Source organism: Muscardinus avellanarius (assembly GCF_963383645.1).
Source record: "Muscardinus avellanarius genome assembly, chromosome: 14".
Lineage (NCBI taxonomy): Eukaryota > Metazoa > Chordata > Mammalia > Rodentia > Gliridae > Muscardinus > Muscardinus avellanarius.
This window is the reverse complement of record NC_137800.1, coordinates 16,259,108-16,275,551: the sequence shown is the minus strand read 5'-3', so window position 1 is coordinate 16,275,551 and position 16,444 is coordinate 16,259,108. Positions and strand designations below refer to the sequence as shown.

Below are 16,444 nucleotides of genomic sequence, written 5' to 3'. Positions count from 1 at the left end.
ATAAAACAAGAGCAAGCCAGGCTCGATGGTGCATGCCTATAATCCCAGTATTTGGGAGGCTGAGACAAGGATCGCAGATTTGAGGCCAGTCTCAGCAACTTAGCAGAACCCTGTTTTGAAATAAAAATAGGGCTAGGGGTGTAGCTTGGAGGTAGAATGTCCCTGGATTTAATCTCCAGTACCAGGAAGAGGGAGGGAGAGAGGGATGGAGAGAGGGAGGAAAGGGGAAGAAGAAGAAGAAGAAGAAGAAGAAGAAGAAGAAGAAGAAGGAGGAGGAGGAGGAGGAGGAGGAGGAGGAGGAGGAGGAGGAGGAGGAGGAGGAGGAGGAGGAGGAGGAGGAAAGGAAATACATCATGACTTTAAAGCAGAGGCCATAAAGAAACACAAACGGGTATCACAGCAAGGTATAAAAGCACATAGAGGGGTGAGTGAGATCTGAAGGCATTGCCCGTTCGTTATTCAGTGAGATGAAAATGCACAGTCAGTGTTAGACGATCTCAGACTCTTTAGCAGGAGTTTGATATCTGGATCCTTGTAAGAAACCTCCCCATTTTTATACAGCCTAGTTTGTTAATAAAACGTTGGCTGGACCAAAATTAGCACGAGTGAAAGATGCAATATGCCACCTCCACCACACAAAATAAAAAAGAAAAGGTCTCTCCTTCCTAAAAGTAAAACAGAATTCAAGATTATATATATATATTTTATTCAAGAAACGATGAGGGGGAGGACGCGGCAGCAGCGCCATACTGCTGGCAGTTCACCGGACGGCTACAGCAAGCCAAGGTGAGCCGCTGCGGAAGAGCCAGGCAGGATTTCTCGCCGCAGGTAAAATCTAAAGCTCCCAGTGGCTGAGCTCAGCACACGCCACAGGGATTCAGAGTGGAAATCAAAACCAAGAAGTAATACGCCAGCCTCATGGCCGAGGGCATAGCAGCGGCGCCATATTGCCACCGGCGGCAGCAGCAGAGAATTCACCGAATCCAGTACAGCTACATCTGCGTACTCAAGAACAGTGAGTCAAATTGCGGGCCACAGAGGAGAAATCCCAGTACTGTACTCACTGGGACTGGACCCAGTGGGGGAGTGGCGGTGGCAGAGATATCACACCATAGGAGAACGTGCAACCTGGCACCCTCCACAGTCTAAAGCAGCCTCTATCGACACTCTGGGTCGGAGACTCTGTGATACAACCCAGTAAAGGAGTAGTGGGGTCTGAGATACTACTGACTCGAGATCCAGAACACCTTAAGTGAAGTCATAGTGACCCAAGGGAAGAACCCAGAGAAGGCACAAACTTCCGAAATCATGGGAAAGAGGAATAATACTGGAGCAATTAATGCCCACAACCCCATAACATCAGAACCCGATAAAACAGAAAATCAGAGATTTCTAGAAGATCAAATCAGGAAAATAACTGTAGAAATAATAGAGGTGCTTCGAAAAGAATTCAGAGAAGCCAAAAAGAGATAAAGGATGCAATTAATGAAGTAAAGGCCTCAATTCAAAGCACGAACAACCGATTAGACCACATGGAGAACAGAATCTCGCTCTTAGAAGATGATCATTCCAAAAATGAACACATAGTTTCTAATCTAGGAAAAAATATCCGACAGCAGGAATCTGATATTGAAGAAATATGGGCCCATTTTAAGAGAGCTAACCTAAGAATAATTGGAATAGAGGAGGGAAAAGAAAGTGAAACCAAAGGGATCAACAATCTCTTCAAGGAAGTAATAGCAGAAAATTTTCCAAACATAGAGCAAGAGGTTGATACAAAGGTCCAGGAAACTTATAGAACTCCCTTTAGACAGGATCAGAGAAGAGGATCCCCACGCCACATAATTGTCAAAATGACCAATGTGGAAGCCAAGCAGAGAATTTTAAAGGCAACAAAAACAAAGGGCCAAGTGACATTCAGAGGCAAGCCAATTAGAATCACTCCAGACTTCCCAAACCAAGTCATGAGAGCCAGAAGGGCTTGGAGTAACATATTCCAAACTCTGAAAGAAAACAACTTCCAGCCAAAAATTTCCTACCCAGCAAAACTTTCTATCAAATTAGATGGAGAAATAAGAAGCTTCCATGACAAACAGAAACTGAAGGAATTTATGTCTTCAAAACCAGCGCTAGAGAAAATATTCAAAGAGATTAACTACAAAGAAGAAATAGGTAACACACACCAGAACCAGAGAAACAAGAGTTTCCATCCAACAGTCAACTAAGATTGGTTATCTGTGGAGATTCATTACTTATGTTAGTCTTTTACCTATCTCTAAAGGGTATTGTTTGCCTTTATTGTTGTTAATTTTTAGGATTTCAAGTTGGAATATTAATATACCTTCAGATATAGCATTTGGAAATATTTTATCCAATTCTATTAGTAACTTTTAACTCTGTTTACATTGTCTTTGGATATACAATATTTTTTTAGTTTTTAGGGAGTTTGTATACTCTTCTGTTGCCTGTGCCATTGAAATCATATCCAAGAAATCACTGCCAATTTCAATGTTGTGAGGTTTTATGACCCAGTTTTCTTCTAAAAGTTTATAGTCTTAAGATTTATATTTAGTTCTTTTATCTATTTTGAGTTAATATTTGTATATGGGATTAGGTAAGGGTCCAATTTTATTCTTTTCCATGTAAGTATTATTTTTCAACAATATTTAGTTAAAAGATTATTATTTCTACCACCAAATGTTCGTGGAAACCTTGTCAAAAATAACTTGACAATATAGGGAAGAATTTAGGTCTAGGCTTTTATTTAACTCCAATGGTTTATATATCTGCCTTTAGAACAGTACTACACTGTTTCAATTATTGTAGCTTTATATGGTTTGAAATCAGAAAATATATATCTTCTAGCTTTGTTCTTTTTCAAGATCGTTTTGGGTATCTAGAGTCCATATTCCATATTAGGATAGATTTTTTTTTCTGAAAAATAAATATATAAATATATGATAGTTTCACCTAAAAAAAATAGAAAAAAAATATTCTCTGGTAAGAAAGAAAGCAAAAAGAAATATTGAAATGTTATCTTTAAGTTATCAAAAGCTTGGTACAGATAAATGAAACTGTTATGTGAAATTATCATTTTTAATTTTGGATAAATTGTTATAATACTAGATGTCAACCACTAAGCCAAGCATGGGAAGGAGGGATGGGGAGAGAATGGGGTGGGGATCGGGTGGGGGCTGACTGGGCGATGTGTGCATGAATGTCTACAAAAGTTTGTATTCCACTATGATGTATGAATACAGTGCACCAATAAAATAAAAAAAAAAAGAAACGATGAGGGAAGACACTGGTGAAAGCACATTTTGTGAAGCAATTCATACTTCTGACAATAAAGTTTTGTCTGGGAATTTTGTGACAGGTCAAAGACACATGTTTACTCTAAAACATCCTACAGAGTTCTGTAAGTCAGTAAAAGACTAGTCCTCCAATATAAAACTTGCAAAAAAACGGAAATATTTTTAAATCTCTCACAAATGGCTAATAACCACACGAAAAAGTTTGACTTCACTTACATTCAGTACAACAAGTTTCTGGAGATAAAAGCTCTCAATTGTAAGTGACATATGATCCGTTGACATCTGATCCCACTGTCAACAGACGCATATTTTTGCTCTTTGGTTTTTGTTTGTTTGCTTGTTTTCTTTTTTGAGACAGGGTCTCATTAGGTTGCCCAGGCTAGTATCTAACCCTTTGGCGCAAGTGATCCTCCTGCTTCAACCCCCTGAGTAATCAGCTGCGTGGTACATGCCATCTCAGCTTGTCAACAGCTGTTAAAACACACACGCACACTCAGGGCTAGGGATATAGTGCAAAAGCGCCTGCCTAGCACACCTGAGGCCCTGGGTCCAATCACCAGCACAACAAAAATAAAAAGGACAATAAGCCAGGCATGGTGGTGCACACCTGTAATCCTGGTCCTTAGGAGGCTGAGACAGGACGATTCTGGGATCACAGCCAGCATTATCAACTTTAGTGGGAGCCTGTTCCAAAATAAAAATAAAATAGGACAGGAGTATAGGTCAGAGGTAGAATGTCTCTGGGTTCAATTCCCAGTACCACAGAAATAAATAAATCCATCCATACATAAAATAATGAACATCAGTCTGGTGGGGAGGGGAAACTGAGCTCCTGGGAAGGAGGGGGAGGAGGAAGAGCAGGAGGAAGAATAAGAAGGGGGAGGAGGAGGAGGAGAAAGGGGAGGAGGGAGGAGGAGAAAGAGGAAGAGGAAGAAGAGGAAGAGGAGGAGGGAGAAGAGGAGGAGGAAGAAGAGGAAGAGGAGGAAGAAGAGGAAGAGGTGGAAGAGGTAGAGAAAGAGGAGGAAAAAGAGGATTAGAGAGAGGAGGAGGAGGAAGAGGAGAAGAGGAGGAGGCAGAGGAGGAGGAAGAAGAAGAGGAAGAGGGAGAAGAGGAAGAGGTAGAGGAAGAGAAGAGGAGGTAGAGGAGGAGGAAGAGGTAGAAGAGGAAGAGGAGGAGGGAGAGGGAGAGGAGGAGAAGAGGAGGTAGAAGAGGGAGAGGAGGAAGAAGAGGAAGAGGAGGAGGGAGAGGAGGAGAAGAGGGAGAGGAGGAGGAGGGAGAGGAGGAGGAGGAGGAAGAGAAGGAGGTGGAGAAGGTGGAGGAAGAGGAAAAAGAGGAGGAGGTAGAGGAAGAGAAGTAAGAGGAAGAAGTGGAGGAGGAGGTAGAGGAAGAAGAGGAGGAGGAGGAAGAAGAGGAAGAAGAAGGCGGCAGTGGCAAAATACCAAGTAGACAGCAGGAATACAGAAACACTTTGAGCTCTCAGCAGGTTGCTGGGTCTGATTTCGCTTCGCTCCCTAGGTCTGCAGGTCTGGAAGCACTGCGCCATTCTAGGCAGCTGAGGCTCTCCCGGCCTGCCCCTCCTGCAGACCTGTGGGCCAATGTGGGATGAGATGGAAGCACTGCCTTCTCATTCTAAAAGCCAACAACAACTTTACAGTCATTTCCTGGCCCACTTTGCCAAGCCAAGAGCACTCAAAACTCCTGCCTATCAAGCAGGGCTGTGGGGTGGCTGAAATAATGGAGAACAACTGATCCATTTAATACGGGCCAAGGAATAGTGAGCGAGCCTAGCATGTCATTTTATATCATACTATAAAATCATTTTTCTGCTTTTCATAATAGGTGGGAAGGAGTCTGGGGAGTGGAAGAGAGGAAAGGAGAGCAGAGAGAGAGAGAGAGAGAGAGAGAGAGAGAGAGAGAGAGAGATTGGTTTTGAGAATGAGCCATAGATAAAAGAATTGCTAAAGGACTAGCCATAAAATCTAATCCAACTTGTATCTATGGTGGGAACAAGAAAATAAGTTAACAGAACCACAGGATTAGTTAATCCAGCATCTTTCCTCTGTATAGTTGTGTTCTTTCCATACCAACTCATGTTTTCCCTAAAGCAATGAACCTAGCTTTCCTGGGCCCTGCAGCTTAGGTGCAAAGATTGTAATACTTTGGCATGAAGAGGGTTAAATTACAATGCAGAGGGTGGTTTGGTTGGTTGGCTGGTTTGTGGGATATTTGTGGATGGGTTGGCTTGGGGTTTTGTTTGTTTGTTTGTTTGTTTGTTTTTGTTTTAGTTTTGCCATCCCGCTCTCCAGGAATTCTGTGGTCTGGAGAGGTGTCCACCCAAATCAGGAAGGTGTTCTACAGTTTCTCAACATGTTCTGTCGTCAGGAATTACCCAATTCCCTTCCTCATGCCATAAGCAAAAAAAAAAAAATAATAATCCAAATGGATCTCAGACCTAATGTAAGAGTTCCAACTACAAAACTTGGAAGAAAATAGAGGAGTAAAACTTCTTGACCTCAGATTGGGCAATGGTAACTAAGATATGGCCCCAAAAGCCCAAGCGAAGATAAACTGGACTGCATTAAAAATGGGAGGTGCTGTGAATGATACCATCAAGAATGTAAACAGAGCCAGGTGTGGTGCTGCACACCTATAATCCCAGTACTTGGGAGGCTGAGGAAGGAGGATCATGGGTCTTCAGCCAGCCTCAGCAACTTAGTGAGGCTCTACACAACTTAGATGTTGTTTCAAAAAAAATAATAAAACAGGGCCCGGGGCATGGCTCAAAGGTAGAATGCTCCTGGATCACACACACACACACACACACACACACACACACACACACACACACACTATAAAAAGACAACCAACACACGAGAGGAGAAAATAATCTGCGAATCAGACATAGAGGATTAATTCAGTTCAGGTAAACCAATATCCATCTAATAGAAAATTGTGAAGTAAAGATCATAAAATTATTCTCTCTCTGACTTTTGGGGTGGCCTGCATTCACCCTTGGATGTGTAGAGTTAAAAAAAAAAACCTTCTAGAAAAAAAAGACTACAAAATAATTAGAGAAGAATACTCAAAAATAACAGAATAAACATTGCCAGAGACAAGATAAGAACAACTGTGAGGGACCCTAGTGCCACATAAGAAAAAGACTTGAACCTCCTAAAATGTAAAAGACCAGGAGTAGAGAAAACCTCCAGCCGGACACGGCGGCAGACACCTGTAATCCCAGTACTTGGGAGGCTGAGACAAGAGGAACACAAGTTAGAGGCCAGCCTCATTAACTTAGACCCTGTTTCAAACTAGTATATATGTATATATGTATATATGTATATATGTATATATGTATATATGTATATATGTATATATGTATATATGTATATATTAGCTCAGAGGTAGAATGTGCCTGGATTCAATCCCTAGTATAAGAAAGAAAGAAAGAAAGAAAGAAAGAAAGAAAGAAAGAAAGACAGACAGACTTAAAATGTATCCACGAAGGAGCAAACATCAGAGTTGCATCAGCACCAATGCACACTAAAAGTTCTGAAGGAAATTATCTGAGCCAAGAGAAGTCAATTCCAGAGGAACCAACAAGCATAAAAACAAAATTTCCAGAAACGCAGAGCTTTAGGAATTTTACCAACTTCAGAGCCTCCTGAAAGTATTACTAAAAAAGATACTCCAGCCCAAAAAAAAGGGGGGGGGGCTCCTAGAATGAGGCATGGAAGCCAAGAAGCAGTCCATCTAATCAAGAATGCAATGAAGAATTTTGCTGAAGCCTGAGGAGAACAGCTGTATAAAAGCCTAGAAGACTTTTGGCACAAGCCACGACGAGTTGTCAGGAGATTCTGATGAGAAGCAGATCTCCAAGAAGAAAATGAATTCCTGTTAGAAATAATACAGCAGGGACGTCACGAGGGATGGGTAAATGAGAACAACATACGGCCCGGCCCCTTGCCTGCTCCCCGCTCTGATGAGCTCTCTCCGCCCTTGAGCGGCAGCGGACGTGAGCACAGGCTCCCCCGCCTCTCTTTCCTTTTGGACCCGACTGCCCTACACGGATTTCACATTTTATAAACGTTGATGCCACGCTTTCAGTGTTTACAGTCGATCTATAGTGCAGACACAGAAGACTGTGCTACAATTAACACATTAGAACTTAGACGCCATAGCCTTGTAAACATTAAGGCCAGATGGCCAGGGGCATCCCGTGGGAGGGAGGCTGGAGAGGAAGGCCAGAGGCCCAGCCTCCTGGTCTCCCCGAGGACATCGGGAGATGACAGGTGAGAACTGACCTAAGCCATAGAATTTTCAATATTCCTATTTAAAACCATAAATGCGTCCAAGTGAAAACTAAAACACAAAGATCCCGTTGTTGGGATGAGAGTGTATAGATCTGCAAGCCAAAGGCGTACCATCTATGAGGCAACTAGCAGAAAAATAAGTAAATAAATAGAAAAAGAGCTCTGGAAAGCCAGGGTATCAAGCCCCAGCCTCCTGCCCTGCCAGCATCCCAGCAAATACAGTGCTTCTAGTCTCTATGTCCATGGGGGGCCCCCATTTTTGCACAAACTCAGTTCCAGCTTCTTCTGTCTCATGAGGCTGGAGGCCACGTGGGTTGTCCCCGCTGGGTAAAGGCCCTCCCCTCGCCACTAGCAGGCCTGCTCTGGCCTCCCACTCCACGTCTCCCTCCTCTCTGTGCAGGACGTTCGCTTCCTTTCCTGTCCCGCAAGCTCACTTGTCAGCTTAACGTCAGTCAATCTCCATCCCTCAGTCCGCCATGTTGCTAAGAAGTCTCTGAAGACACCCAACACTTGCATCTTACAGCCAGTCACAATAGGATGCATCTTCTTAAAAGATTTTCATGAGTCAGGCCGTACACTTAAATCTCTCACCTTGAGAGAATTACAAATGTAGAGATATTGGGAACCAAAAATATCTTAAACAGAAGAGACAAAGTGATGGACCTAGAATGTCAAAAATATCATTAAGTAAAACTTAGGCAATACAGGCACGCACGAGAGCTTTATATTTTTATCAATCTGACGAGAAAGTCTGTTTGTCAAATTTCATTATTTAGCTGTGCATGGTGGCAAACACCTGCGATCCCCGTATAGAGGTAGGCTGAGACAGGAGGATGGCAGGTTCAAGGACAGACTCAGAAAGTAGTGAGACTCTCATCAACTTAGGGAGACTGTTTCAAAACAAAACAAAACAAAATACAATTAAGCTGGGTTCGGTGGTAGAATGACCCTGGGTTTACAAATAAATAAAAGCCAGTAAGTAAAAAAATTACAAAAAATTATCTTATTTGTGAATACATTTTATAATACTGTAACATTTAAAATTCTTTCAATGATTTCAAAGGACTCATAAAACATTAGCGTTTTTTGATACTTTTTATTATTTATATATTTATTTAATTTTGCGGTATTAAGGATAGATCACAGGGACATTCTAACTCCGAGCTACATCCCCAGCCCTATTTCTTATTCTTTATTTTGAAACAAGGTCTCACTAAGTTGCAGAGGGCCTCACTAAGTAGCTGAGGCTGTGTGCGAATCCGAATCCGCAATCCTCCTGTCTCAGCCTCCCAAATGCTGGGATTATAGAGAAGTGTACGTGTGGCACCGCCCGGGAAGCTCAGCGGGTTAGGGCCTGGTTACTACTTGGATGCAGTGATACATCTTAGAAAGTAGAAGCGCATCTTTCTAGTCCTCCTTTTCTTTTTATTCTTTGGTGCTACAATTTGGAATTAAATTTTCATTCCTGTTTTTCAAATGACACTAACATAATCTTCATCCAAACAAGTTTTTAACCATGATGATCTGAATAGATGATAAATAAATCAGAACCTGATCCTGAGCCAAGGACTGGTGATCTACATCCTTATGCAATTCCTTCCTTTCAAACACTTTGTTTATGTGGCCCCCAAGGTTAGATCGCAAAGGCCTTCTCGCTTAAAAGAGAAGACACCAGAGCACACTGTGGGTTGAGCACACTGTGGTTTAAATCAAGGCCAATTAGGGTTAAAAAGAGATTAGGAGTCCTGAGATGAACTTTGCAAAGTCCACCACTTGTGTCATTTACTCTGTTATTTCAGTCATCCTCCACCCTCTTTTATTTATTATTATTATTATTATTATTATTATTATTATTATTATTTTGGTGGTACTGGGGTTCCTGGAAACCCTTCTATCTCTGGGCTACACTCCCAGACCTATTTTATACTTTTTATTTGGAAACAGGGTCTCTTACAGGGCAGTTGGCTCCGAACCTGCGTGATCCTCCTGTCTTTGCCTCCCAAGCGCGGGGATTACAAGCCTGCGCCACTGCGCCTGGCTAATCTTTGTATTTTTTTGAAACTGGGTCTCACTGAGTTGCGAAGGGCCTCGCTAAACAGCTGAGGCTGCCCGCAAATCGTGATCCCCAGGTCTCCGCCTCCTGAATGCTGGGATTACAAGTGTGTGCCACCATGTCCGGCTCTTTTATTTTTGAAAAAGGGTCTCATTAAGTTTCAGGGGGCCTCACTAAGTAGCTGAGGCTGGCCAAGAACCATGATCATCCTGTCTCAGCCTCCCGGATGCTGGGATTACAATGGTGCACCACCACCACTTCTCTCTTAAAAGAGAAGACACCAGAGCAGACTGCTGTTTAAATCAAGGCCGATTATGGTTAAAGAAGAGATTAAAAGTCCTGAAACTTTGCTTGCTTGCTTACTTTGTTTGTTTCTTTGTTTTGCAAATAATCATCTGGTTGGACTTAATAATTTAAGCCATTCTAGTGTAGGAGTACTGTTATTTCACTGTGGTTTGAATTCCCTTAATAACTAATAATGCCGAGCACCTTTCATGTGTTTACCTGTCACTGTCATTCATGTATCTTCTTTAGTGAAATGTCTCTTCGAATCCTTTGCCCTTTTTTTTTTTTTTTTTTTTTTTTTTTTGGTAGTACTGGGGTTCCTGGAAACTCTTCTACCTCCGGGCTACGCTCCCAGACCTATTTTATATTTTTATTTGGAAACAGGGTCACTTAAGCCAGCACGGCTGGCTTCGAACCTGCGCGATCCTCCTGTCTCCGCCTCCCAAGCGCGGGGATGACAAGCATGCGCCACCTCGCCCGGCTCCTTTGCCCTTTTTATAAATTAGTTTCTTTAACTTCTCGCTGTTGAGATAAAAGTGTTTTCCCTGTATATTCTAGACATAAGTCCCTTGTTTGCTATCCAACGCAAAATATAAAAAAAAAAAAAATAGTGTTCGGGAACCCTGATCTAGTTCACTGCCTGCAGAGTATGGCAGTTCACTGCGAGAAGTCATGTGCCTACAGGTCACCCACTCTCTTTTTTTAAAAGTGGTAATTTATTTTTAAATAAAATTTACATGAAATACTTTATAAAAATTATCTAAATCTATTTGGAAATCATCTAAATCTTCAGAATTCATCTAAATCTATTTGCAATGAGCACCTAATCTATTCCTACTCATGGCCATCGATCATCACAAAACCTGGTTAAATAGTATACCCTAAGTCAGGTGTGGTGCAGACACTTGGAATCCCAGTGTTTGGGCAGCTGGGGCCTGAAGGATCAACGTTTCAATCCACAGCAGTTTAGTGAGACTCTCAGTAACCTAGCTAGAACCTTGTTTCAAAAACTGAAACAAGCCAGGCATGGTGGAGCATGCCTATAATCCCAGTATTTGGGAGGCTAAAACAGAAGGATTGCAGAATCAAACAGTGAAATTCTCATCCACCTAATGAGACCCTATTTCAAAATTTAAAAAATAAAGCTGGGCTGGAGGATCCTGGTTCACGGCCAGCCTCAGCTACTTAGTGAGGCCCTTTGCAACTCAGTGAGACCCTGTTTCAAAATAAAGAATAAAAAAATGGGGCTGGGGGTATAGCTCAGAGGTAGAATGCCCCTGGGTTCCATCCCCAGTACTGAAAAGAAAAAAAATTTTTTTAAATAAAAGAGGGCTGGAGTTTAGCTCAGAAGTAGAATGCCTCTGGGCTCAATTCCCAGTACCAAACGACAAAAATAAACCAATAAAACAAACAAAAACAAAGCCGGGCATGGTAGCACATAATCCCAGTACTTGGGAGGTTGAGACAGGAGGATCACAGATTCACAGCCAGCCTCAACAACTTAGCAAGGCCTTCCACAACTTAGTGAGACCCTAAAAAAATAGGCCTGCAGGTGTAGCTCAGAGGTAGAATGCCCCTGGGTTCAATCCCCAGTAAAACACACACTCACACACTAACTTAGAGTAAGTTCCATGTAAATCAAACTAATATTTTTATAGTTTTAGTATTTATGCTATCTTAAAAAACTAGCCGGAGGCTTCCACACAATCATTATAGAACCTTAAATCATTGTGTATTTCCCATGGCTCGCACTCTGGCCTCCATTCACCTCTTGTCTTTTAATAATGGGCCCTGAGCAATCCAATGCAGGCAGGAGACACACCATGTGAAGAAAATTCTCTTCCTTCCTCCTCTAAGTAATCAATCATCAGAGGTGCTTCAGTGGGCTCCCTCATGGCCTGTCCATCCTTCTTAATTTAGATGCCGTTCTAACCGCACAACCATCTAGCAACCTTTCAAGCCAGGTGGGATCAGAGAAGTCCTACGCCCTTCCAATCTGAGAGTCTGTTTTCCTAAGAAAGCAAGACAGAGAAAACATCAAACACATGACTCAGAGTCAAGTAACTTCGAAGATGGCTCAAGCGAGTTTAGGCAGGTTATTTTGTCCTCCTGAGTCCTCAGACTCCTCATCTGCGCAGTGCAAAGGTGATTTCCAATATTCCTTCCAACACAAGTTCTGCTAGCTTGCTTATAAAAACTGGTTTCCACCGGGTGCGGTGGTGCATGTTTGCAATCCCAGCATTTGGGAGGCTAAAAAAGAGGATCTCGGTTTGTGGACAGCCTCAGGTACTTAGTGAGGCCCTCTACAACTTAGTGAGACCCTGTTTCAAAAATACAGAATAAAAAAAAAACTAGGGCTGGGGATGTAGCTTGGAGGTAGAATGCCGCTGGGCTCCAAGCCCAGTCATGCAAAAATAAATAAATAAATAAATATATAAATAAATGCATGCCGGTTTCCTGTACCTTGTGCCAAGCACTGAGCTATAGAGACTCTGATCTCATTTGATTTCCACTACAACTATATGAATAAGTTACTATCATCATCATTATTTTATAGATGAAAAAACCAAGGCAATTAAGTAACTCATTCACAGGCACCAAAGGTATGCCAGGACCCAGACTCTGCGGCTGCCCTGGGCACTTCACACCCAGTAAACTGGGAGGAACCACAGGCTGCCTTACAAGACGCAGGGTCATCAGTAAGGAGTCGCCACAAACTCTAAAAGGCAAGCTGAAGACCTTTTACGAAGTTTTAAAAATCTCCAAACAACTAAGTAATCCCTGAGGGCACCTGTCTTACCTCATTACATCAAATAACTTGCAACTACTGGCATGGCTTACGTAATGAGGGATCGCATGAAAGCCTGGGTCTCCTCTCATAGTATACCAGGCTGGGCTTGTAACTTGATTCTAAAGCATCTAAACTATGTGCCCCTGGGTTCAATCTCTAGTATAGAGAGGAAGGAAGGAAGGGAGGAAGGGAGGAAGGAAGGAAGGGAGGAAGGGAGGAAGGAAGGAAGACCAAGCCGCACCAACCATCTAAGGACCCAGAGAGGAATGGTGAGATGGCCTCCAGGGGGCGCTGTCACCCAGCTCCCATTGGATGGAGTCCTGGTTAGCCCCAGATTAGACCCCTACCTCTAGTGACTGCAGCTAAAGTCATAACACATTTCATGTCACATGGGCCCTTTTAGCCCAGAGCCTCTAAACAATGACCAACTCGTGCTCTTGCCCTTGAAAAGCTCCAGATTGCTGGGACAGCTCCCGGGAAGAAGGAACAGAAACAAGAGAAGCATAGTCGGCTTTTTCAGTATATCCATCATGAGAACACACATCTTAATTCCCTGCCTAGGGCTTCTTCACAACAATCTCGCGTTCTCTCACACCTGGGCCAATACCCTGAGCGCTCATCGCTGACTCAAAACCCAGTGCTAAGCAACGGCTCGCAAATAATCCTGGACCGTTCTCCCTAGAACCTATCACTGGAAGCCCTTAAGTCCCTGCTCGGTGGGGACGTCTGAGCCTGGTCTCCCTGTAGCAGCAACACTTTCACTGGGTGTTCTGGGGACTTTTAACCAACTAACCTCTCCTGACCTGACTGTCCTGTTCCTGGGCTCTCACACTGGATCTGCTGCCCACTGTACATGTTGCATGACTGCATTCAGAAAAGGCCTTCAACATTTCCTTGTCTTCAAGAAATGATTTCTGGAGCATTTGGATAGTTTAAGTCACTGTCAAGAAAGAGTATGGGAGTTATAGGAACTGGCTCACATCCATAGAGAATAGTAAAGTCTGATGACAGCTTTCAGTACACACTAGAGGAGAAAGAAGGAGAAGGAGAAGGGGAAGAGGAAGAGGAAGAAGAGGAAGAAGGAGAAGGAGGAGAAGGAGAAGAAGGAGAAGAAGAAAGATCTATGTTAGGAGGGGTGTGTGTGTGTATGTGTGTGTTATGCTAGAGTTTGAACTCAGGTACATGCTACCTCTGAGCTGCACTCCCAGCCCTATTTTTATTTTTATTTTGATGACACAGGTTCAAAGCCAGCCTCAGCTATTTACTGAGGCTCTCAGCAACGTAGTAAGACCGTGTTTCCAAATAAAACATAAAATAGGTCTGGAAGTGTAGCCAGGAGGTAGAAGGCCCCTGGGTTCTCTCTCCCCAGCAATGCTTGCAATCCAAACCCTGGACCTCTGCTCAGGTCCTCAAATAACTTGACCTCTGCCACTACATCCTTGCTCAAGCCATTCCCTCCGCATAAAATTCCATCCCCAGAACTCTATTAATCTGAATGCCAGTTGTCCTTTAAAACCAAGTTAAATTTCCACCTTCTCCATGACGTCATCACGGCCCAGCTAAAGGTGACCACTCCCGCCCCCTCACCATCCCAAGACTTGTTTCTTTCTCTTCAACCAAAAATGAAAATCAGAAAAGGTAACTAATAGGGGACAACCATGTCTTCTACTTCTTTGTACCCTCACAATAGCACAACATAAGTAACCAGCACATAAATTCTCATCAAATGTATCTAATTTGAAAATGCATTCATACTTTCACCCTTGCAGAATGACATCATACCACCAAGAAAAAAAGACCACCAACTGTTTTTACCAAATTAAATAGGGAACAGAAAGTTTACAATGGGAACCGGGAGTGGTGGCACAGACTTGTAATCCCAGTACTTGGGAGGCTGAGACAGAAGGATCACAGGTTCACAGCCAGCCTCAGCTACTTAGTGAGGCCCTGAAGAACTTAGTGAAACCCTGTCTCAAAATAAATAAATAGAGCCGGGCGTGGTGGCACATGCTTGTAATTGCCGCGCTTGGAAGGCAGAGTCAGTATGATCGCGCTAGTTCGAAGCCAGCAAGGCTGGCTTAAGAGATTCAAATAAAAAAACATATAAAAATAGGTCTGGGAGTGTAAACCGGAGATAGAAGGGTTTCCAGGAACCCCAGTACCACCAAAAAATAAAATAATAAATAAATAGAGTTGAGAGTATAGCTCAGAGTTAGAATGTCCCTGAGTTCTATCCTTAGTTCCAGGAAAAAACAAACAACAAAAAAAAGGTTCAAATTACCAAGAACAGGCTACAAAAACTATATCCAATATCTCTGAATTCTACACACTGGGAAGTTAGCGCTGATGAATACTTGGAGCCGACAGGCTTCGCAGAGGTTGAAGAGAAGTACCGCGAGTGAAGGTAAAGCACCAGAAATCAACAGCACTCACTAGCACCTCTTAGGTGTAGAGGGGATGGGATGTACTCACTAGTCTCTGGAGTTTTCTCTTCAGATCTGCCAAATAAAAATTCATATTTGGCCTTGGCCACGCTCTGGGAATGTGCTGATGCACTATTTGCCCAAACAAACGCCTCTGCCTGCAAAAGAGAACAGAGCAGACACCGTTAAAAACACACCAGAAAACAACCTGTCCGTTAAGGGAACGATTTAGCAATTAAGACATAAGCCCTAGACAGGAAGCTAGTAACCACTCAAAGTGAAAGACCGAGGACAGAACAGGTAGGAGGGAGACCTGGTGGAAGGGGAGGGGCTCGGGAGGAGGAAGGGAGCTCTGAAGATGGAAACTCTTCAAACCATCCTTAGTCATACAAGAACGGATCTCCTGGGACGTAAAGATTATCTATGGGGAAAGGGCGGGAGCCTGCGGGAAACACAGCAGGTGCTGCGTGCACGTGTGTGCCTAGCACTCGCTCTGATGTATCCCTACAACGCACCAATACAAAAGGACAATAACCTGAAAGAAATCAGCATGCAAGAGTATTGCTTCATGATTACAACTCCAGAAAAAAGATACACAGAGGAGCCTCTAGAGAGGAATAAGAAACCATAAAAAAGCTTGCCTTGATTGTGGGCCTGATTTATGGCGGATCTTATAAAAATTAAATTTATATAATTTTTCAGACGTTAGAAGACTGTATTTTATATTCAAATGGATTATTTCCCATGTGATCATCATTAACCCATCCATCCATAATAAAAAAAAAATTTTTCTGTGTGAGTTCTGTTCAAGAACACCAACAAAAAAGTAGTCTTTGCCCCCTAAGAGATCCTATTTTTACATAATCAGAACAACCATTCACCCAAACAGGGCACAAACAGAACGGCCAAGCATCCTATTTATACTAACTGTCCTAAATTTGAACATCTGTCCCAGTGTCCCTTGTAATCCCAAAAGCTCCTTATTGAAAAGGAAAACGACAGAGGTGACTGGGACCGTGGCCCCTGATTCTCATCACGATTCTGAATTCCTAAGATCTCCTTCCTGGCTGCTGTAGGCAAAAGCCAAAAATCAAGAGTGTCTCCCGTCTCAGATCTAGGACCAGTTAAAAATAAGCAAAAAGGAAGAGATCTTACAGTGCAGAGAAATCTGACCTAGAGCAGCCAGAGCGTCATCCCGCCTCTTTACTCTGAGCTCAAACATTAACCAGGATCCCCACACAGGCCCCACACTGGCTTCTACCCGC

At 42.9% G+C, this 16,444-nt stretch overlaps 1 protein-coding gene across 1 annotated transcript in view; it reads right to left on the bottom strand.

Moving 5' to 3' along the window:
* PSD3 (pleckstrin and Sec7 domain containing 3) overlaps positions 1–16,444 on the bottom strand; it is a gene marked incomplete at both ends in the record, with an annotated part of 521,001 nt that overhangs the window by 355,321 nt on the left and 149,236 nt on the right. The window contains one exon of the mRNA XM_080710180.1: positions 15,229–15,337. Coding sequence (XP_080566306.1) covers positions 15,229–15,337 — 109 coding nt within the window. The remainder of the gene's footprint in view (positions 1–15,228; positions 15,338–16,444) is intronic.